Below are 24,815 nucleotides of genomic sequence, written 5' to 3'. Positions count from 1 at the left end.
TGACACTGCGTTCTTACAGCACCTCTCACAAGCCTTCAGGCACTCCACAACCATCTCTGTGTCTCTGCAAGATAAGAGCCTCTTAACGCAGGGATCATTAGCTGCAGGGAAAATGAGTCCTGCCTGGATCATGGGGTGAACTGGACAGAATTCCCATTCTCCTGACCTCACATACGTCCTACACCCCCCATGTTGCGGAGGGTGCATGTCTGTAGGTCTCTGCCTTCCCAAAGCACTGTGAAAATACATGGTACATGCTTCTCAACTTCAGGTAATGTTCATGGGGATGGCATTTTTCCTTTTAGATGGGAGGGAATTGGAGATTGAGAGTTTTTAATCAAGAAACTGAATCCCTCCTTTAACAAGAGCTCCATTTAGGTTATTATAATGCCATATTTCAGGCATTTATTTTAAGGCCATGTGAGAAGATTGTATCTTCGAAAGATACTGAATATTTAAAACCACTGTTCTAAGATGTTCTGAATTCTCGAGGGACAGATTAATAACTTAAAGCTAAAATATTTCAAAATAAGAAAGTTAGATTCCAGCGAGGGGTTTTTGCCTACTTAAAATAACCCAGCTGTGAAACTGGAAGTATGTGGTACTAAGTGTTCTTTGTTCAGAGTTTAAAAATACTTCAAAACCCCAGAGATCGGGAAGCAGATGTCTGTGCTTCAGGATTCATGAGGCCCCAACAATGGGAATATCTCATTGTCAGCATACTGATTTCATGTTTGTGTGGCACCCATTTATTCTAGGAGAAGTTTCTTTTTCTCACTGGTTGAAGCACAGTTTTTAGAGATAGGGAGGTTGGTGGTGGGGGTGTTTTCTACCTTGTTCTTTGTGCTTGGCATAATCATTGCTTCGTTCTTAGATATATAACAGGCATCTCAACCTTTGTACGTTAAGGTTGTTTCCAAACATTAAAACCAGTGGAAATCATTGTAGATCTGCCCTGAATCACACAAGATCCATGGAACGTTCACTTGCAGGCTCAGTATGTGTTAGGCTCTGCTTTTGGCTCAGTGTGCACTAGAAATGGTAATTGCCTGATCTAAGGTTGATCTTTGCACACAGGAGCCTGATCCAAGCCCAGTGCGTTCCCTGGATGTGTTGCATATCCACCATCACACAGTATAAGGAGCTCAGGAAATGGCTCTTCCCAAACCACTCTTCACAGTGTTCCGTTAGTGTGACATCTCTGGTTTTTGTGCTTTAATTTTATTGCCTCTGATTTCTGTTCTTTATTCCTTTGCCACATATTTTCTCTAGCAGTTCGAATGTACCCAGTGACTCCATACAGATACCCCCTTTTTGAAGGAAGAGTTTTTAGTTGTATATTGCAGTTTTAACCTGCAGGGGATTGATTTATTTATTTATTACAAAATATCATCTATATTATAAATAATTACAGAACTATTACAGAATAATTTATTAATTACAAAATAAATTACCATTTTACAGGATTGACTTCTTATTCTAAGCTCTTAACTTCATGGTGCTGTGGGCATGATAACTGCACCGGTAATATCTGAATACAAACACATGTTTAATTAAGGAGAAGTGTAGAAAGCTTTAGGGTAAAGATTTAACATTTAACGTTTCTTTTTCATTAACACCAGCATAATTAATACTTTCCTGCAGTGTTTTTCATCCATGGCTTTTGTTATTGTTCATATTTTAGCATGCAGTTTGTGTAAAGAGAGTTATAATGGTATACATTACCCTCTGGAGAGGAGGTTTTTAAACATGCAATCTTAAGGGACATCCAGTATTAATATTTCAGGCATTACTTCAATCTGTGCATCCAACATTGCTTTATTTAACAGAGAAGGCTTTGATTTACAAAGTACCTGATTCACGGTGTCTTTGCTTAGACAGAAAGGAGAATGTTATCGTGTTGTTTTTAATAGTTACTTAGTACAGTTTTGGAGCAGGCTGAAAATAAACTATTATTTGAATTAAGACTTGAGTGAATCTCAAAGAAAAGCAAGTATTTGGGCATTAAGCAGTCTTCCTCATCTTCTGGTTCCAACCTCTTCCACATGTTGGATGATGGGGCTGATGGAGACCCCAGGGCAAAGCTGGTATCTCCTTCACTGAGGTCTAGTGGCTGGTGGGGTCACTGGTGGATGGGTACAGGTAGGGCACAGATGGGAGCTCCTGCTATAAACTGCAGGGTGGAAGTTGCAGCTTTATGCCAAGCACAGCTCAGATACCTTTGAATCCAAAGGGGACCTGAAGTTATGTCATTTTAACCTACTGTTTGTTTTGGGGAAAGAAGCTTTTTCTGGGAATCAGCACAACATATCCTAGAGGAGAAGGAGAGCACAAATATATGTCTCACTGAATACATGGTATATTGACTTTATGTGTTTGGCTCTGTGCTTCAGGGGGGTAATAATTTTACAGGAAGTGGGTTGCTTATTCTCTGTACTATGAAATCAGAGCTTTGCATGAGTTACTGGCTCAGTAGGTAACCTGCTTTCTAAATTCTTCCCTATTTCAGCTATCAAATAAATACTTTATATTGGGTCCTGATGTTGTTTAAAAACAAAAACCCAGTCCTGCAATGTTTCATGTTTTAGGAGACACAAGAACACATCTGTACTGATGGCACACAGTGGGTCTGAGACCTATTATTCATTGGCACACTAAAAAAGAAGTATAAATGTTCGGGCCAGCAAGAAGGTTGAGCTGCATCTAGAGCAGAAGTTAGACATGTGGTACGTATATTGACAGAGTAGCTGGCAGTAAAGGAAAAATGATGGGTAAATGGTGCGATAAAGTCACTCATGCAGTTTTAAATCCATACTTGATTAGCCTCTGTCACCATCCATAGGCCGGGAGTACAGATGAAGGTGAGACATCTGAAACACTGGCCAGAAGATGAAGTGCAGCAACGTAGCCAGGTCATATATAGTGGGAAAAAATAAGTGCAGAGCTGTTGGACTTCAAGTTCCTATCTCACAGTTGGGCATACTGCTTGAGTTTTACTGTTGGAGCACTTGGGAACTGCTGCTGTTGCAGTGATTTGTTGGGTGAGACTTCAGTTGTTCTGTTATATAAAATGCAGTATAATACAAAAAGTCATAATGAGAGAAAATCTAGTATCTGTATTTAGTCTATGAAATCAGTAGCTCAATAGGCTTAGTTGCACAGATCAATGTCCTACTCGATCAAACCTGTTGTGATTCTTTCTCTTCTCTTGCTCTTAGTTGTAGGTATTTAGTAGTGTGCTGATGGACAGGACTGCAATTGTATATTGTAAAATCTCTGGACAGTAGTTCAGTGCCTTTCAAATGAAATTATTTTGTAATTGATTAGGAAAAGAAAGTGGGGAACCAATTTTTTGCATTTGTTAAATTTATTTTGGGGGTTCTAAAACAGCAGTTACTTGAAAAACCCTAAAAACCCCTTCCTGGCACTGCTGGTAAAGCTTTTGCTCAGAGGATCAGATGTGGCATGTCAAAAACCAGGTTTATTGCAACCTCTGAAGCTGCCCAGATGACACTCTAAGAAAGGTTTGCACCATGTCTGGCATTAGCTAATGAGTTAACTGAATTGTGCGGAACTGAGGTGTGCTGCTTTCTGTAGGACAACAGATTTTGGAGCATCACGTGGTTGACAGGCTCAACATTTACTCAATCTCAAAAACCCCTATTTAGCAAAATATTATTACTCTGGTAATCAAAATCACTAAATACTTGCATATAACTTTACAAATAGATCATTTAATACAGCAATGAGAAGGGTCTGCTTGGTTTGGGTGCTGCTACATTGGAAGGAAGAACACGAATGCAGCATAGAGCTGTGTTTCTACTCCGGGCACTTAAATTTGTATTAAGCTGTGCTAAAAGCTTTCCTTTTAGCGCTGTGCCTCTCCTGCAGAGCAGCCTCATTTGTTGTGCCTGACATGAGCTATGGCAAAAACAAAAATAATACAACAAGACCTTGCTCTGTCATGCTTAAAGGAGCCGTGGGAGTTGAATGGAATGAGACTTGATAAATTAATGATGCTAAGTGCTGCAGGAAAATGGAGAAGTGATGAATGTAAGTAGAGAGGTGCCAATCTTTAATACTGGGATTGACGAGCCGGGCACACAGGTAATGGCAGAAACTCTGGGCAAGGATATAAGGCAGTGAATGAGTTTAAAGCTGTTGGGTGAATTTGGGAGTGACAGTAACAGTGGATAATAGACATTTTTTAAGAGCATTTTTACCTTAGGGAAGAGCATAGGATTTTGTAAATATTTAACACATTGATATTGCAGTTTTTTATCTTGTAACCATGTGTTTTATTTTACTTCAAATCTAATTTGATTTTATTTTTCTAACTGACACATTTCTGGGTTTTAGTTCATTTTTTTTTCTTAAATAATGCATTTTTATAGATTTCTGTGCTGGATTCAGTCAGTCATAATCAGCTCTGGGGGTTTTTGCAGAGGTTTTCACCTTGCTCATAGTAACCAGGAGCAAGTTGTTTCATGTTAAGTTGAAGCCTATTGCAGTGCTGCATGTTGATGGGGGGAGAGCGTTAAGGCATAGCTTTGTCATTGCCCATTGCAACACACTGTTACGAAGCAGTATAGCTGGGCATTGATCTCATAAAAGGGCAACTGTAAAGTGTTCTAACTAAAATATAAGTAGCATTAACACTCAGGCAGGGTCTTGACTTCACATTAACATCCAGAATATGGAGAAGAGGTTAAGATGTTGATTTTATCTGAGAAAGTGTAATACATTTTTGTGCTATGTGCTTTCTATTTGCACAGCTGCTCCATGAATTTGGTGGAAGTGCTGTAAATCAGATTAGGATTTTAGGAGCCATACAAGGCTTCTTTCTGTATCTTCCTATGTTCTGTCCCCTCCACTTGATGAAGTTTACAGATTTCCTGCAGATAAAGCAGTTAGTGTAAATCTGAATCGCTTTCTATCAAAATCAAAAGCCCAGTGAAGAGCAGAGTACCAAAGATGGTTTTTCCTGAGTATGAAATCCTCAGTGTAAAGTGTAGCAGAGGCATTTGTTTTTGTATTAAGCAACTTCATGCTAATTGCATGATATTGCCATCTAATAACATAGATTATGGACATTGTAAAAGCATTATCTGAAACCATTTGTTTTCTTTTAAATGTGAAAGTTCATCTGGAGGACATCAGTTATTGTCGTCTTGGCTTTGTTGCATCTCATGGTGAGGAGAGGTTTTCTGTGATTTCTTAAGGAGCCATAATGTAATTTCTGGCTGCTGATTTATAAATACATGGTTTGTGATTAAGTTGTTCCATGTTTTGCACTTGGTGTAGTCTATTATGGAAGGATTTTCCTTCCTAAATTTTATGTTTTGTTTTATCTTCAAGTAAAAAAACACTTTGAATTTCATTCATCTCCTTCTTGATGGGTGACAAATGCTTAAATCATTGCCAAGGTGGCCACAACTGAGGAAGGATGTGCATCTCACTGCCAGCATTCATTCTGGTGTGATTCTACAGGCCCATCACTTGACCAATGTCAGCAAAACTGGGTTTCCAAGATTTGTTTTTCCTTCCTTTCTTTGCTCCTCGTGTCAGTCCTCAGCATGTTTATCATATCAGATCTTTCAGCAGGATTAATATCGTGCAATTCCATTTGTTCCTGGGATTAATTTTAATGATTGCTTTTGTTGCAGCCTTACAAAGGCTTAGCTACCAGCCTGTGTTAGTAAAAGCCTATGTTAATATGTGTACTGGGATTACAGATGAAGAGTAGTTTCTTTTTCTTTAGGAACATTACATTACTTGCAGATGAGGAAAAATGCACTTATTCTGCTGCCATGCAAGCAGTTTTCATGGATGCCTGGTTCATAATCCCTGACTAAACATAGCACTGTAATACCTTTTGCAAATACATCTGAAGATCTCTCCAGTTGTTCCATTTCCCTCATAGCAGCCTCAGTCTGCAGAGCTCCTGGCTAAAGACCATGGCGAAGTGGTACATGATGCAGTGAGCAGACAAGGATCCAGCCTGACTTGCCTCATGTTGGCACATTAATTACAGTGTAATCATTGCAGGGAGTGCCAGTACGTGATTTTGACTGCATTTTGTAAGACCAGGATAGAGCCAAAATGGCACAAATTTTATTCCTTTGTTATGAAAAAACCTATTTATTTCTTTTTTGCTCTTTCTTTTTTGTCTGTTGCTCTCAGATACACGTTTTCTATATGAAATGGAACTAGTATTACTCAAGAGGTTGAACCTGCCTAGCAATATGTAGGATACCATTAATCTATACTGTCTGCGAGCTTTCATGCCAAAGGAAGGAGGAAAGAGGAATGTATGCAGAGGAGACCTGTAAATTCAAGAACTCTTACAATCAGTGCCATAGACTAGGCTTGTTTGGAAGTTTGGCCTTGGTTTGTTAGTTTATTTACCAGTTCCAAGGAGGACGGGCATTCTCATTGTCTATTACAGATATTGACTGCAATGCTTTCTATGGCTATGAAATCTTCATAGTTGGAGGCTTTACTAAGGAATGTTCTTGCCCACAAGTGATTTTGGAGAAATAAAAAGTAGGAGTCTAAACTCATCCTCCCTTCATTGGAAGTGCTCTGCCAGCAGAACACTTCTGTGTAGGCTTCCTTCCAAATGCAGAGCCTTCAGTGTAATCTGGGAAGCTCCTTTGCCATCAACAGCCTTGGGGAAAACACTCATTAAAGAAGGAGAAGGAAAAATGCTTGTTACTGAAACTTGTGTGCATGGAATGGTCTCAGGGTGCGCATTCTCTAAATACCTAGCAAGGAGATGGCGTTGCAATAGTACTGAATGGTTTGGTGAGGGCTTTCTGTGTTGTTTTCCTTGATTTGAACAATGCAGAGTTAATTGCCAGATATTAAATATTTATGGGTTTTATTATTATCCACTGTTAAATGTTGTAAGGACTTTTCCTGATGCTGCAAAGCCGCTGAGACTCATTCAGCCTTAGGACAAAGCGGAGGTGGCAGCCACAAGGAAATTCTCCTTTCAGGGCTTCAAGCGCTGGAGCTCACCCTTCTAATACAGTCCTTACTGCGTTCAGATTCTTTGATCAGCAAACCTCAAAAGGGTCAAATTCTCCCCAAGAGACAGAGAATTTGTGTCAGTTCTTATTTTTAACCTACACGTGCTCTCAGCTGTGGTCACAATGAAGCACCTTTCTCTCCAAGTAGTTCTCATTTTCAATCACACGAGTTCTCATTTCAAATCACAAATAGCACTGGCAAATGTTGGCGGATCAGGAGGCAGTGCTCAAAGCCTGGCATTCTTTCAGGGATTTATTGTGTGCCACTAACTTTTTCTTCGAGTTTCACTATTGTTTTCTGAATTTTTGATCAGCTAATAAATAACGACCATGGAAAAATGGGATGGATCAGACAGCTTGGCTGTGATCGCTGCCATTGTAAGGTCAGGATTGGAGCACAAAAGCTATTGTCAGAGCATATTGCACATTGAGTCTTAGCTGCCTATTTATAGTGTTTTTTCTTTTGCTTGGAGGAGTAGGATTGATGACTTTTCCAAAAGAGAAGATACTTCATTATAGAAAAGATACCAAATACCCTATAAATACTAATGAATCCAACGTCTCTATATTCCTTGGTCTGCAAAAATTGTGTTTTAATAACTTTATAGTTATTGTAGAAAGTTATTACTGTATAAAAGGGTTATATAGACATATGGAAAAACATCTGCTCAAGGCACAAATAGTGTTTCAGGGGTTATATGTAAATGTAAAAGACCATTCAATGACACTGTGAATTAGTATCTACTGTGATAAGATTCTGGCTGTGATTTCTTGACAGCAGCGTTTTTCACCTTGAGGTGTAGATTTTGAGATAAACATATTTAAGTCAAATCCTTCAGTTGTTAATAGAATTTATACCTACAGTCATCATGGAATTTTTGTCTCTGGAGAACAAAATCCTGCCCATGTTGTGCAATGCCAGCCTGGTTTATAGGTACGAGCTTCCATCCTTCTGGAAAGGCAGAGCTGAGATGGAGAACAAAAATGAAAGGGTATGTTTAAATTATACATATTTTGCCTTCCTGCCTGCCTTTCTTTTTCTGTGTGTGGTTAACCTCTGTATAAAATATCAAGCACAAAATGAATTATTCAGTGAGGAACTTTGAAGACAATTTGCTTGGGTGTTTCAGATTCGTGTCTGTCTCTAATAAGGTTGTCAGATGAGGAGCAGGAGGACACCCCGCAAGTTCTTGCACGAGGAAGCTGTTGAGTGATGAAAATCTGACTGAGTTTGAATCCAAACGTTCTCAGACCTTTCAAACCTCACCATTTCTGGTTTTGTGCACCAGCAGCACAGTTTTGTCATGGAATTCGTAGAATAGTTAGGGTTGGAAAAGGACCTTAAGATCATCTAGTTCCAACCCCCATTGTAGCAAAATAAGCAGATACCCGATTTTGTAATGGACAGCATAAAATATTAGTATATTTATTAGCATGGATGTGATTTTTTAAGACGTAGGTGTTAAGAAAAGGAACAAAATGTTGTTCTAAGCAAATTACAGAAATGCAAGTATACCGTTGGCCTGGCATTTAAGTGAGCTCTTGAGCTGTGCCATAAGGAACTGAATAAAGTGGTGAGAAATACACACTTCTTGCACTGTGGCTTTTGTCATGGCTGCAAGGCTTCTTTGCAACTCTGATTTTACTCCTGTATGTGTGTGCCTTTCCACAGCTGTTGAGCTTCATTGTGCCATCTTTCTTGGAGTGATATTCCATAGGTTTATAGATATACGTAGAATATTGCCCTGGATTGCAGTATTCTGTGTGTGAACTGGTTTTACGTTGGTGATTTTGGGGTCTGTGATGAGAGGGACACACAGATGTTAGCATTTCAGTTGAATCCCTTTTAAACTCTGTAGAGAATACAGAAAACTCTTCCAAAGGAGGACTGAGAACATACAAGAGGAATCTTTTACTGTGCCAGTATTTAACCTGAAGGTGAAGATAGAGATGTAGCTCTAGGGTGTGTAATAACCCGGGACAGACAAACTTCTCCTTGGATTTCTTTTTCACCATTCAGGAAACCCTCTCCTGCAGTGCTTGGTGTCAAACAAATCTGTACAGAAGTTAGTGGGGTTGGCCTTAGATTTTGAAGCATAGGTTGATGTATATGGATGTTACATTTTCCGTTTGGTAGTAGTACATCCAGACATACAAATGTCTTAGAAGTAGACTGAAGTATACAGATGCTGCAGTGGGAGGTGGGAAGGAGACAAGGTGCCATGTAAATAAGGGTAAGGGTTTGATGCCACCGTGCAAGGTGTGCATTCATAAATTAGTGGGTTCTTCTGGTAGCATTCACCATTTTAGAGGGGAAAGCAGAGTTCTGCAATGTGAGGAGGAGTGGGAAATGGAAACCAGTTATTATCCAGGGCCTTGCATATTGAAGAAGCTTAGAGGCAAGAATAGTAGCTTCCAAGCTGCAGTCATCACCTACGCTCACAGTGCCGCCGCTACTTTACTCTGAGACATTTGCAAATCAGCGTATCCTGTGCTCAGATCTATCACTTAATAGTTGCAAAGTTCTTCATTCAAACCATGTTAGCCAGAGCTAACTGTGGGCACAGTTGGCTTTACAGATAAAGTCTTGAGTTTGTTTTGGTTTTGCAGTTGTCAGCAGCCAAGAAGTTGGGGGTTATGAAGATGCTTCCTTAGTTCTTACCATGCTAACAGTGAACTTGACATATGGCTGCCATAGCTTCTGAAAGGGTGTTTGTCATTGCCATTTTTCTGTGTATTCTTAAATATGTATGTACCCCTCTCCTGCTTTTACAGCAAAGCCAGGGCATTTTAGGTGAGATTCATTTTCAGCCTTTATCTCATTTCATCTTCTCTCTTTAATGAGTGAAGCGATAGGGTAAGCTTCAGCTGAGGATAATGGGAAAGCACATTTAATTCTATCATCTTATTGTGCACAAATATATTAATGTAAAATAGTCATTGTGCAACCTGATGGCACACAGTGCAGTGACAATGACATTACCTAGTGGTGGTAAGTCCTGTCCTGCCTCACGTTCATGATGCACTACACTCAGCCACATTTCAGCTCCATTGGAAGGCACAGAAACTGCCATGTAACTTTAATATTAAACAATTCAGCGTATTGTACCTATCAGGAAGTAGCAAAAATCTCTTTATGCAACAGGAATTTGTTTAAATTACTTCCATTTGATCAATGTTAAGTTATATATTGTAAAATGTATTCTAGGTGTAAAGGATACTCTGCATTGAAAAGTGTCTGTCTTCCAGATCAATAAATGTCTAAATAATAAAACTAATAGGTGATACGGGGTTTTAAAGCTGTGCCTCTGTCTTTCTAGTACTCCTTTTGAATCCAGATCCCTGGATTCAGTCTTTATTGAAATGATTCATTCACTGTAACATTGAGTTGTATCTGAAACAGAATCTTGCTCCGTTTTTTCCTAGTCATGAATCAGTTTCCGACAGGATCTTTCCCATATGCACTTTCTGTAATTATACTGCAGTTTCTTCATTAAAAAACAATGAAGAAAAAAAATAGCCGGTAAACAGCGAGTCCCTTTGGAATTTAACTGTTCTTACAGTAATTAGGAAATGACAAATCCCTGTGAGTTCAGTCGTGCAGACCTTTCTCCATTTGCCGACTCAAATCGGTACTCTTCTATACAAGAAGAACATGAACAAAAGGCAGCAATCAGGGTCAGTTGATTCAATGACCACCTGTTCTGTTTAATTAAAACTAATAATTCAGTGGGAATTCCAGGAGGGGACTGAAAACTGCCTTGGAATCATTTCTGGTTGTGGTCAAGTTGTCCCCTTCAGTAGAAGCATAGAGAAGGAAACTGTTCATTGATAAGCATCAATATTAAATATGATTGTTTTCTGTCTGTGTACTTCCTTATTTCTCTTCAGAGTAATAAAGAATAAAAGTGGTCTTAGTACAAGTAATAGGAAAACAAATTATTGTTGTTCCTTTTGGCTGGGGTGTCGTTTATTATCATGAAAGACTTTTCTTTCACAGAACTTGAGAATCAGTCTGCATTTCAGAATGCAGTTCCAGCCCTGGAACCCAGAGATGAATTGGCTGTGTTTGGAACTTGCTGTTCTGCTGTTGCTTTCTGTTGTGCTTGCATGGGTCTGAAGCAGCACAGCAGGGTTTGCACAGCACTCTGTGGTGTCTGTGCAGGAGCTCAGGGCTCTCCTTACCACTGAAATCCATCACGAAAAGAGCCTGCCTCTTTTCTTCTCCATTGCATCCTTGTACAGTCTTAGAGACTAATTTACATACATTTTATTACCTGTATTTTTGCTTAGTCTTTGTTTCCTTATCTCACCACTTCTTTTGTTACTGTAGAATTGAATGCAACTCTGTGGCATTCTCTCAACTCTTCACAGCTACTAGTACGTTAAGATGTGCATGTGATTTCCCATCCTGCAGATGCTGATGGGATGAATGCTTTCTCTGAGTTGTCCTCAGACTATAGTCAGACTCCAAATCCTGCCTGGAGGGTGGGAATCCTGGAAAGAGTCAGTCTAATTTCTTACCAAGCGGGAAAGCCGGGTTGTGTCATTCCTCTGCTTAATTGCAAGGAAGGCACATTTAGCAGCTATATGGCAACATGTAGAAGGCTTTTGGAGTGCTTGGCAGGGAGATTTGGAGCTCAGCAGAGTCTTGGGATGGGGAGGAGTAACCCCATGAGTCGCTGCAGAATGCACCTCATCAGTGGCCCTGCTTTAAGCCAGGCATTGGGCTCGCTTGTCTCCAGAGGTCCTGCCAGCCTCAGCCCTTCTGAAAGTGTTTTTGGTTCCTCAGGCAGTAGAAGTTTTACCTTTTGTTGTACTTTACTGAAAGCAATAAACGTTCCCTACACTGGCAGCTGTGGGACAGGAAACATCAAACAAACTTTAAGCATTTGTACGTTTTGTAATAAAAAGTGATATGATCTTAGTCATTCCCAAGAGGCTCAGGTTCTCTTTGCTTTTCCTTTCCCATGTATGCAGCCTCATTCGGTCAGGGAATAATGAAGCTGGTGACCAGTTAAACAATGGCTTTTTTTGCTGTTTCTTACTTCTGGGCTCATAGAAGCCATATTTCAAGCCCTCAAAGTTATTTCCAGTAGAAACATCCAGTTCCTCGAGGTTCAAGCTGCTTTCTCAAATGAAGATGCACATTACCAACCAATTCTTGTTATCTCTGTAGGAAAATAAATAGCAAAGTAAAGAAAGTTGCTCAGACAGACATGGTATCTGAACGGGGTCTTAGATATTGGAGTTGCTATTTGGAAGGTGTTTAGAAAAGCGAAAGTCTGAAGTGGAGCCTCAAGATTTTGATAAATGAAATGGAAGTTTGCCTGAGGACAGCGTGGGTTGAATGTGGGGTTTGGCTTCATACAGAGAAAAACATGCAAGGTTCTTATCAGTGTTTTGTTAACTTGGTATTCACTTGGGGAAATCAAAGCTGTTTTAAGGAAAATACACGTGGTACAAATTTCAGTGCTTTCATTGTTCTGCTAGAGCACAATCCATACTTCAAAGGTATTTGGAAGGGGGCTAAGAAAGATGCAGGATTCAGTGTTTCCATCACAGTAGGAAATGTCTAAGTGTTGTTGTGTATTAATACGAGGCAAACAGACCTGCCATGGAGATAGGAAGTGGAAAACTGGATGTATTTGCATTTATTTACATAAGATTGTTCTTTGTTGTTGTAAGCCCTGGTGCAACCTTTGGACCTTCTGGGTCATTTGCTGCAGAACTCCTTGAAGTTATTTTTGTAATGGAAAATGGAGTTTTCTGTTTCTCCCAGCGTATTTTTACACTCTGCATTTTCTGCTTCTTAATGATCCCCAAAATAGCTCAGATATTAAAAAAACCCAAATGAACACCTTTCACCAACTATAGGCAGTTTAATAAGAAAAACAATCTTACATCCTGCCTAATGCCTTGTTAAGGTATGTGTGTTGTATTAATGACTGAAAACTGTCATTATTTCCCCTGCCTTTATCACCAGCACCAGCTCTGGCACTCACAGATCAGCTTTGCAATGTTGATTTAAATCCCTTCCAAAGACCCCACCAATTCTGGCTGTGTCATCCAGAAGATGATGAATTAAAGACAAGATCTGTACAGTTTCAGAGGATTTGGTCTTAGCTACATGGGTCTGGTGACAGTTATTGGTGCTATCAAGTTGCACACTATTGATGGGACTTTAACAAGTCATAATATGATGCTGCTTTGTGTATCAAATCTCCACTGATGCAACCTCACACAAAGTGGGGTTTTGGATATGTTATACTTCAAAGCAATGTGGTGATTTAATGCCTCCAAAATTATAGCCGGTTCAATGTTGCTATCAAGAGGAATATATTTATAACCAAAAGAGAGCTTTTAGAAGCAATTCAGCAGTATAACACTCATAAGCTGTTTTGTAGCGTGTTAAAGCACAGTTTGACGTGTGCTGATGGTTAACCATGCACTTTCAATTACTGAACACCCCCGTCTTTGAGCCAGAAAAATGATGGAATGATTCCTCACAGGGGGGTGCTTTGTGTTGCTGCTCAATAAAGGGAATGGATTCATTTTAGCTAAACAAAGAAAAAAAGCAGGGGTGGTGGCACTGCTGCTGCAGGGGAGCAAGATGGAGTTGGATGGCAGGACATGGAGTGACAAACGTGTGCATCTGGTGAGATGCCTCTGTGTTCTTCTGCTTCCCTCTGCTGGAGTGCTGCAGGATTCCTGCCCATCTCCTGGCCAGGCTCTGGAGCAAATCTGAACCTTTCAATAGGTGCAGAGGTGATGAACCGGGCCAGTCACTTCTGCAAACTCATTTATTTATGTTTTAAACCTTTCTGCTCCATTTTCAGTGTTCTTTCTATAGGTCCACATAGCACAAGTCTGTGCAGCACAGATCTGGTCTATGCGATGCTGTGGCCGCCTCTCTCTGTATGAGCATGTCCCAGCTTTGAGACTAATACTTTGATTTTCCCAGAGCTGATGGGGTTTAGAAGGCTATTTGCTATTCATCTTTATAGGGATGCTGCACCCATGCATGTCATTGCAGGCTTTGAAAACTCCTTTGTACTGCAGGCGAATTGCAGAGCACTGACTAGATTTCTGCCGATTTAAAGGTTTTCAAAGGCAAATAGTTAAATGTCTATGACACTGATTTACTCCTTTCCCATTTAATGGTATATTGCATTCAGTTGTACACACAAAAATGGGGAGTTGTCTTCATAACAGCAAAGAATTCACATTTTAGCATGAAAATAACATGCATTTTAGTAGAACATATCATTCATCCCTTAACAAGTGCTTCCCCACTGCTTTCCCATTGCCACTTCTCCCTTCATGATTTTGATGGATTTTGGAAACAGAAGTGGGTTTTCCCTTTAGAGTTTCACGATTAATCTATGCCAAGTTTAGTGCAAAGTTCAGTTCTCTTGCAAATAGCAGCCACTATTTGGCAGTTCATCTGTCATATCCTGGCTTGGCTCCCTGTGTTTACTATGAAATATGACTGCCAGCAATGCTGAGGGAACTATTGAAAGTTTACATTGATTAAAAGGGGATAGATGAAGAAAATTTACAGGAGCTTACCTCTAACTCAGGAGTTTACGTCTAGCTGGAAAATACTAATGTCAAAGTTATTTCCTCAATAATGTGTGTAAGTCACTTATTGCATATTTAACACTGGGAAGTATTAAAACTGCATTAGCAACTAATAACTTAATTGCTGCTAATAATACAAGTAATTAGTACTGGCAGTGGAGCAGTTATTAGTAATATAGTTATTAAAGTGTAACCTATAGGTTCAAGGGTGGTTCTGTGTGTGTGAATAGCCTGTGTTAATATAGTGAATGAGATGAAAAGGTTTTAACATCTCTGATGGATGTATAACAATCTTTCCCTGTGTGTTCTCAGACTTGCTTGCAAAATAACAATCGTTTTGCGTGCTTCAATTTACCAAAACTGAAAAAAATGCGGAAGATTGAAGCAGAAAATAGGATTGCTCCAACCTGATTTGTTTATTCACATGCCTGGTTTTGCTTCATTGCTTTAGAATAATGCTCTTCCTGGTGTTTTGTGCTTACATAGAGCTAAGTGCAGGAGTACATGGGCGCTTGCTCGCTGTTTTGGAGTGAGTGTGGTAGAGTTTTCCTTACATGTCACAACATTTTTAAGCCTCAGACACACCCCTGCTTAACTTCATTACCACGTGTACTCCATTGATTGAAATGGAATTATCTGGAAGTGCTTGATACAATTTCAGTATAATATACAGATTCCATGTATTTAGTAGGCACTCATTATAATAGTTTCCCATAGTTCTTTCCCCTCTATGTCATTACTTTATGCTTATAAATACCACTTATGTCAGACGTTAAACACAACTATAAAAATCTGTTTATTCAGTATCACTCTTAGAAGCTGGGGGTTTGTCCTTCTCAGCAACAGATGTACTCACCAAATAATGGTTAAGTGTCTGTATTTATAAGGCAACAAGTTCCCTTATGTCTTTTAAATAAAACAATTTAAGGCAGAATTGACTTTGAAAATGGGTTCTAATTTGTCTGGAAGCCATATAGTCCGAGGCAATCCATCAGATAATCCTTCAGCAAAGCAATGTTCCCATGACCTGCACCACAAGACCCATTAGCTATATCTTTAATAAATAACGAACCAGATGTTCTCCGGAGCATTGAATGTCATTCCATTTAGGTTAACAGTGTTTACAAAATAAATATGGTTGTTATTAGTTTGCATGTCATATCTCAAGCTGCATAACCAACAGAACGAGTGGAATAGTCTCAAATTGAATTCTTAATGTAAAGTCTACTTGCTCTCCTCGATGCTGTATGTCTAATTTCTGGCTATGCAGTGGAAACTGATGGGCATAGATTCGTCATAAAGCTTAGAATCATTACCAGAAAAAACTCACACAAAGAATACTTTCTGAAACAAGCAGAAAACCTTCACAAACCTAATATAGCAAAATAGTACATTCTGAAGGTAAGATTTTGCCTTCTTAGTCACATTTTTATGGTAATTACTGAGAGAAGTTCCTACATTTCTTGAGAAAGTTCTTATCCTAGAGAAATCTTTTCTGTGTGAAGAAAGAATTGGCAGATCTTCCATTTTGTGTGACAGTCCCAGTGCTTTGGATTGTTTGGAAAGCTTTTCTCAGCAGATGCAACTTGAAAAGTTAGCTCATTTTTTAAGGCAGTTTGATAATTCTGATATGAAAGGATATTAATATCAAATGTAAACAGAAGAAAACCATTTTGATGTCTCATTTTGAGGCTGTGGTTTTGTTCAAGATGTTTTAATGCAAGAAAGACCTGGTCTTTTATAATTTGCATGGCCTTTTGTGAAAAGAATGTGAGCAAGAATTGATTTTAGTCCCCAATGAATGTTTTCTAATGAAGAAAACTTGCTGCTCTTCCCAACTTCTGATCAAGATTGTGCAGTGAGAGATTGGACTAAAATAGAGTTGGGGCTGAAATCGGTCATAATGGATACCAAAGTACAGGTGATGTGCCCAGGAGGACAGAGCTGCCACACCATGTGTTTGTGCAGTGTGCATCTCCTAGTGCTGGGAACAGCCTGTGGGAATGTGGTGTATGTGGAGTTCTATGGCTGTGTATATGTGGAATGAGCCTGCCAGTGGGTGAAGATATTGAAGATGTGATTTCTTCCTTTTATATAAATGTTTTTAGCTTTCCAAAGGGGACCTCTATTGCTAGAGAAAAAACAGATGTGTTTGGACATGTACATGTAAGAGATTTGGGTGTATTCCCTTTCACTGGTCCTAAATTAGAAACCATTTCCAAGCTGCTGGTGGCCTTAAGATGTCCTCACTTTAAGTTGCTCTATTAAAAATCAGATGGGAATAGCAGTCTGTAAGATATTTACTACATGCCAAGTTAGAATTTGTTCACTTTCATTTACAATCATATAGATTATACATTGCAACATTTCAAATTGATCCCCTCTTCAGGGTCCTGATTTTACAGCCATTTCACTGTATTTCTGATTAGCCCCTTAGCAGTTACTTCCCTCCTCTCCCGGTACGATTGGTGGCATCATATCAGAATGGTGACAATGTCCAGTTGGGAAATGGGGGAGTTTTAGTGGAGATGAATGACAGGAACAAGCCTGTGCTCTCTGATATAGTTCTGACATAGTCTTTCTTACGACACCAAAGCAAATGAATCTATTTCTGTTTTTTTCCCTACAGGATCCCAGAAGCAAGCACAAATTTAAGATCCACACCTATGGAAGCCCGACCTTCTGTGACCATTGTGGGTCACTGCTTTATGGGCTTCTGCACCAAGGGATGAAATGTGACAGTAAGTGAAGACTTTCTGTGTTATCAAAAGGGTGCTTTAGAAAGTAAGTGGAAACACTGAGTAACAGCTTCTTAGCTCTTTTCTGTGGAAAATACCATTTGAAATGTCAGCTATTTATAGTAATGTTACATTTCAAGTGGGTATTTCAGTACTGTAATAATATATTGATGAAAATCACCTGTGTTACCGAGAACACGGTGTATTCAGTTTGATGGGGCTGAAGAGCCTTTGCTGTTCCAGTTTTGAGATAGCCTCTTTTTAGACTGGTCTGGGTGAATGTGCTGTTAAAGACTGAAGTTTGAGTTCACTTGGTAGCCAAGGTCCAATATTTTACTTGTATTTCATTCCTCTTGAAAGTCTCCTGCTAGGAAAATCAAATAATCAATTTAAACCTACCTCCCATTGTTGCTAATGCTGGCACAAGTGCTCTGTTGTCTCTGTCATATTCCCAGCAAATCTTTGTTCCATTTTCACTTGTTTCCCTTGCACTTCATTAATGATACCTTTAGTTTTCTAAGATAGATTATTTAATTCTCTGGTTCACTGTCTACAAAACCTAAGATGCAGACTAGCCATGTCCTTCAGTTGCAAATGTACAGCTGTAACCTGAAAGTCTTGCCAACAGTTAAGCACTGTAATCTTAACTTTCTCTGTGCTCAGTGTTTGCAATGTAGTTGTATTACTAGCTTCTCATGACCATCTGAACTGCTTTTATATCCACAGCCTGTGATATGAACGTTCATAAGCAATGTGTAATAAACGTCCCAAGCCTCTGTGGCATGGATCACACAGAGAAACGAGGAAGGATTTATCTGAAAGCTGAAGTCGATGGTGACAAACTGGAAGTAACAGGTACACAACTTACTTTGGCGTTTTGAGATATTTAAGTGTATAATACACAACGTGGGCTTATGCACCCTTGTCACACCTTTGTGTATTAAAGCCAGTGATGGAGTATTTCCCTTCACAAGTGTGAGGATTTCATTTGTCGTGTCCTTGAATCAAGAAGCTATGAACTGGTGTTCACAAAGATAAACAGACAAATGGAAGCTGTAGCAATAGCTTTAAAAACTTAGGAATATTCACTAGAAAATAACTGTGATGTTGGTTTTCATTAGAGAGCAGCCCAGTAGCTGCTGTAGCTGGTCAGGAAGTTAGCCATCATCTTCAGAAGTACTCTGGACTTTCATCAGCTGAGGAGTTGCTTCCTGCATTACAGAGTATTTTATAAACAAAAGCAACTTGGATTCAATCCCAAATATTACTGCCAGTAATGAAATGCAAAAGAAATCACCACATTCTGTAAGGTAAAGGTTACCCAGATGGGAAGGAGGGAGAGAGGGGAGGAAAGAGAGGGTGGCAGTTCGCTTATCCCAGGGTTGAGGAGTGAGCCTTGGTTGTGCACATCCCAGTGACCCATTCCAGCTCTGAAGTTCCAGAAGAAAGCTCTGGAAAATGTATTTTGTGAGATGAAGGATTGTTTTGTCCCCCTAAATAGACACGTGAAATGTTATTTAACTCCAGCAGGACTTCCTTGTTCTGTATCAGAAAACGGAGTTCTTTGCTCAGGGTCTGCATGAGAATTTGTATTTGCAGCATGTTATATTTGTTCTGTGTCTGCCTTTTGTTCAGCTGGGGTCAGCTTCTAATGAACGTCTGTGATACCTGAAATGTAAAGTTGGGAGTGAGCTTTCTTATTGATTTTGCCTTTCTGTTGGACACAAATAATGCAAACGATTTTCTTTGCCAGTCACATTGCAGTGTATTTACTCAAAGGGAGGCCACAGGGCAGGAATTAGGATGGACAGAAGTTAAATAAGGGAGGGAATAACAGCAAAATCTTCATTATTACTTTATTTTATAAGTGTAGAGGTAAGTCTGCAAAACAAATTAAATTCCAAAAGAAAAACCTTATTTTATTATGGCTCAAAATTTTAAGGAAATTTAAAATATGTGCTGTAGTAACTAGAACCAAAATAAGTGTGATCTCGTGTAATAAAAAAGGACATAAAAAGGACATGGAACTGTTAGAACAAGTCCAGAGGAGGCCATGAGGATGATCAGGGAACTGGAGCAGCTCCTGTATGAAGACAGGCTGAGAAAGTTGGGGTTCTTCAGCCTGGAGAAGAGAAGGCTGCATGGAGACCTCATAGCAGCCTTCCAGTATCTGAAGGGGGCCCACAGGGATGCTGGGGAGGGACTCTTCATTAGGGACTGTAGTGATAGGACAAGGGGTAATGGGTTCAAGCTGAAACGGGAAGTTTAGATTGGATATAAGGAAGGAATTCTTTACTGTTAGGGTGCTGAGGCACTGGAATGGGTTGTCCAAGGAAGTTGTGAATGCTCCATCCCTGGCAGTGTTCAAGGGTTGGACAGAGCCTTAGGTGCCATGGTTTAGTGTGAGGTGTCCCTGCCTATGGCAGGGGGTTGGAACTGGATGATCTTAAGGTGCTTTCCAACCCAAACTGTTCTATGATTCTATGATTCATGTAGGAAATGGACTAAAAGATGCTCATAAAACACAAATCATCAAAAGCTTTTACATCAGGAGAGTGTGGTTGGTTAGTGTGTGACCAAGTGTACGTGCACACTGACACCTCTGCAAAACTGGTACTGCAAGAGACTGAATGCAGTGTCCCCACTGAAACAAGAGCAGGGTACCACTCCTGCATTCCTTCTCTGGGGAAAGAGTCTCAACAGAGCCCATACCCATTGTAGCCAACAGAAAGGAAATCAGACCATCACACTGAAATCTCACAGCTCACAGAACCAGCACGCTCCTGGCACTGTATTCATCTGTAGCTCAGTTGTCTCTAAATCCAAACAGCTCCACGTTCTCCTGCCAGACCTTGTAAAATGTACAAGTATGATACATGTTAGTTAGGGTCAGAGCAGATCCCAAGTGATACCTGGTTGTAGCTTAACCTTCCTGATAGCTTCCTGTTGACGTAGGAGGGGTAAAGTTGTCCAAGGTACTGTCATTAACAGAAAGGTGGTTTCTCGAAGTAGCGAGGCATTTCATAGATGCTGATGCAGATTCTAAAAGTAATTGTGCCATGAGAGAGATACTAATTCGAAACTCATCCAAGGGACTAAATTTAGTGTTTGCATTATTTTAGGCTGCTTTGCAGCAAGGTTCTTAAATATGGCTTAAACTTCCTGCCATAATGCACATAATTTGACAAATAACACACTGTTATTTTCTGATGATTACGCAGGTTTATAATTGTCTTAGGGGCAAAAACGTTTGTCACAAGTGTGTGGTACCAAGGCACTAGAAAGCAATTCCACAAATAGGTATTCTTTCAGTTCACTGTTTCATTAGAGATCTTGTCTGAGATGTGAATGTGGTAAAATTGTTACAGGTATTTTGTAGGTTTCCTCCTGTAGCTCCTTTTGGTGCAGCCAGACTTGGCAAATGCTGCTACTTCTGTGCTTATAAATAAAACATTGCCATCCTATAGTGAAGTAGGTTTCTGGACAACAAGAAAAACCATTTACTAGAACCTTGTTGTGTATATAACCATTACAGTGCTCTTAAGTTCTTTTAGTTGAGGCTTTCCAGCATTTCCAGGCTTTCAGAAAATTCCTTTAAATAAGAATGAAGTTGCCCTGAAAGGCAGATCCTTTTCTCCAATAAAAAACATTAGATACAGACTAAACCCACACAGGGTGAAGTTTCGGATAACTTTTCTGCATGTTTAACAGCAAAGAAAATTAGTTGTCAGGTAGTTCATGGACATATTCCTGTGCAAAGCATTTGAACTCCTTTTCTCCTAGCATGGCACTGCTTCTGCCACATCTGTTGATAAAACCTTTGCTAGAATAGGCAGTTCCCCGAGCTGCCAAGCACAACACCACTGCATTTAGCTTTGGGAAAGGAGGTGAATTAAACACCCAGGAGGTTTATGAACAGCAGGAAAAATAATCAATGATTGGCTGTTTAGTTTGAGCCTTTGCCTGAATCTTTATCAAAGGAATTACTCTGTAGGTGTTGAAATCCTTCAGCTGAATTCCTTAATATCTCTGCTCTGCATCCTGTTTTGGTTGTTAATTAGCTCCTGCTGATTCCATCCTAGCCAGCCTTGATTGCATGCAAAACATTTGTGCTGCTAAATGGAGACCTGCCATTCTGGTTGGCATCTTGCAAATCACTTTGATGGGCAACTCGACTATCCCAGTCCCAGCCAGGGCACGCATCAATGATGCAGCTCCCTTAACACCGCCTGCAAGATGTGTTCCTTTAGGGGACACTGTTTAATCCATCATAATTTGGTTTTACTTCTGCATAATTGCTTTGAGGGGTTTGTGGCAGTTTTTGTTCCCAAAAAGGCCACAATACACACACACACACAGTAAAACTGAGTGGTTTACTGATAAAATATTGTAAATGGGAGTGGGTTTTTTCCTAGTGAATAGTAGGGGGAAATCAAAGCTGAGCACTGCTGAATGGAGCTGACCAGTGGTTCAGTCAGATTATCTGAAATACCCAAGTATTTTGGTAAGGTTTGAATTGAACAAATAGTGGGAGTGATGTGGTCCTATATGAAAACATAATGATTTCCAGTTTATGAGGGGAAATCTTCAGCCTAGGTGCTTGAAAGTAGACATTCAGTCTTTTCTGTGTGTTAGAGACTGCAATGCTCTTCATAAACAAGTAGGAATTTTGTATGGGCACAGTTTGCCAAACTTCATCATTCCAGGGCTACTCAGTATGCCTCATTCAGTGCTCATTTGTGTTGCAGTTCTTAAATAGCAGTGGTTTATTTTATAGCTACTAGCTTGAGAGTTACAGTGAATATTAATAATTCATTGCACTCGCAGGAAATCAACGTGGTAGTTCTCTTTATATAGGAACACTCCTAAATTGCTTTTTTCTCATATCACTGAATTCGTGACCCTTGCATGGGTTGGACTGAGTTGGGCATTTTGCTGTTAGGCAAAGTAGAGCAGTTTTGGCTATTTTTAATCTATGCTTTTGCACTGGATTTTCTTCCTCCTGATGTGCATTAGAAGTTTTGTCCCTCTTCCATTTACTTCTTGACCCATCGGATAATGCAGAGCTCTTCCCATGAGTCAGCATGTGGGTTTCTCTTTTTTTAGTGAGGGAATAACCCCATCTGGCACCTTATGGGGATCCTAAACTGGGACCTGTGAGCTGCTGGGAGTTGGATTTGGCAGGAGCTGACACTAAGGAACTGGCCTCCGGACACAGGCACTGGTTTAGAGGCAGGGTGTTAGTGACTCGCTGTCAGCTAATGCACCCTGCTGTTACATAAATGTTATTAAAATACATATATACACAGCCCAGGGTTTTCAGGGTTTTCAATGTGTGTTTTTCCTAGCTGGAAGAATACAGAAGAGCTGGGTTTATTCTTCACTGATGCTTCTGGTACTTAAAAGAAGAGGAAACCTGGCAGCGACCTCGGCAGAGGTTGGGAGCACCAAACAGGCTCTCCCACAATCATCTCCCTAGGAGCTCTGTGCTCCTCTCCATACCTTTCTCACATCATTTATGACTGTCTGGCTGCTGAGCCACCCTATGGCACTGCACGTTAATGTCTTGTCACACTGGTCACTGCAGGCAGCAGGGTGAAGAGCCTCTGCCCAGTCAAGCTTGAGGGGAATTTGGGCCCATTTCTATATTCTTGTAAGAATGGTTTCCTCAAAGGATCCCACACCACACGCACAGAGACATAATTCCACTTACGATTGTGTAGGTCAGTATTAGTCTGTCTTTGTTAGCTTTAATTTCATAATATCCACAACTTTAAAGGGAACATAGGTGAATATTCTTGCTGTTTGACCAGCTTTTAGTACTAAATACCTATAAAGTGGTCCCAAATAATGACTTGCATGAGGGAGGCGTTTTTAGCATCTCAAAAGTACAAATCTCATGGCTTGTCTCATCAATAGCTGATCTCTTTTCTGGCATTCCCAGAACCTGCAGGGTCACTGCATTCATTACAGAAAGAGCTCTGCCTTTTACAAATGCCAACCCCAGCAGCAGCTAAAATCTTCCTGTTTCATTCATTAAATTTAATTTACCATAAAGAAATAGGCAATGCATAGCATTTAAAAGCAAGATTAGCATTTCAGAAATGGCCATCTGCATGCATCTAACAAATTTAACTAAAATGCTACATACTTATGTAGGAGTAGACACAGATAAGAGTTAAAATTTAATAGTCCAAACCCCTTTTCAGATGATTAGATATATCTTGTGTTAAGGGTTATGTTTTATTAAGTACCTGTCCTACCCAGTAGTACATTTCTTTTTATGGTGGTAATGCTTGTAAAGGTAATCTTATCAAACACAGTTGCTCCTATGGGATTTCCAGTTGAAATCAAAGCCTGAGAGCCTTTTGCAGACAGTAAGTACTTATTAAGCATCATTAGAAGTGACCGTACATTATTTTGTTAGTAGGAGAGAACATGAATAAATACAGAGGAGTGAAGTATTCTGCAACATTGGTTCATGTGTGTAAATCACCTGTGAAGGGCAGGGGTTCCAGTCATCTACATTCGTTAGATGCTGGTCTCAGGAGGAGTATTAAAAGACATTTTAACTGCTAAGGGAGTAGTTATGGAGTAAAGTCTCATCTCTGAAAGGTCTCTTAGTGATGAAAACTGTATAGAAGTTGGACATTGAAAAGCAGGATCTGTTTTGGAGGCAGTTGTACAGGAGTCACAGCCAGCTCCAGCAGGCAAGCATTCAGTCTGAATAAAATCAGATGACCTTAATAAAACCTTAGAATAGATCTTCAGTGAAAGCTGAGCAGTTTTGGAGGCTGCTTTAGATCTTGCATTGAGAGAGTACAAGTACACAGATTGGGAGATATTATCTGTAATAGGTGAATCTTAAACTGTGTGTAAGGGGAGTGTGCTGATGTACTGGGGAGAAAGTTCCTTGGTTGGGAATACTGTTATCCCCCTAAGTAATCCGCATAGTGGGCACGTCACTGCAATCCATGTCAAATTACTTAAGGTAGTAATAAGAATTATGGCATGATTTCCTAATGCTGTATTGTGGGAAAGCAGGAACTCCAGGATGTACTGGAGCTAACAGCCATCGCTATTTCTTTCACTTTGCTGGATAGTTTGCCAGAGAGAGCATTTGAGACTGGAATCATCTTTTAAAAGCAGCTATTCATGTGTGATTGAGAGATTTCTGCTCATCTAAGTTGGCTGCAGGGAGTTAAAGATTGGCAAGAAATGGTTGCTGTGATTAGTAAACTGGTTTATTATCAACATTTGGGAATTCAGGAGAAAGGTAGCTGTGACTCACTCGAAAAGGAACTGAATAAACTCACGCTGTTGATAATTCAGCTTTGTTACAGGGACAATAGCATTTATTTATTCATTCCCATGACTAAATTTGTTTGCTGCTATCACAAGAAGTTATAAATCCATAACTGCATGGGGCTCGCAACTTGTAACCTATAAGATCTCATGA

The 24,815-nt window shown here is 39.8% G+C and overlaps 1 protein-coding gene across 1 annotated transcript in view; it reads left to right on the top strand.

The window, feature by feature from the left end:
• The window catches only part of PRKCA (protein kinase C alpha), a 138,596-nt gene that overhangs the window by 70,579 nt on the left and 43,202 nt on the right, over positions 1 to 24,815 (top strand). The window contains exons 4-5 of the mRNA XM_005146132.3: positions 17,248 to 17,359; positions 18,083 to 18,211. Of these exons, the coding sequence (XP_005146189.2) occupies positions 17,248 to 17,359; positions 18,083 to 18,211 (241 nt within the window). The remainder of the gene's footprint in view (positions 1 to 17,247; positions 17,360 to 18,082; positions 18,212 to 24,815) is intronic.

This window comes from Melopsittacus undulatus, chromosome 11, assembly GCF_012275295.1.
Source record: "Melopsittacus undulatus isolate bMelUnd1 chromosome 11, bMelUnd1.mat.Z, whole genome shotgun sequence".
NCBI lineage: Eukaryota > Metazoa > Chordata > Aves > Psittaciformes > Psittaculidae > Melopsittacus > Melopsittacus undulatus.
Note: the sequence above shows the minus strand (reverse complement) of the source record. Positions and strands in the feature narration are given on the sequence as shown.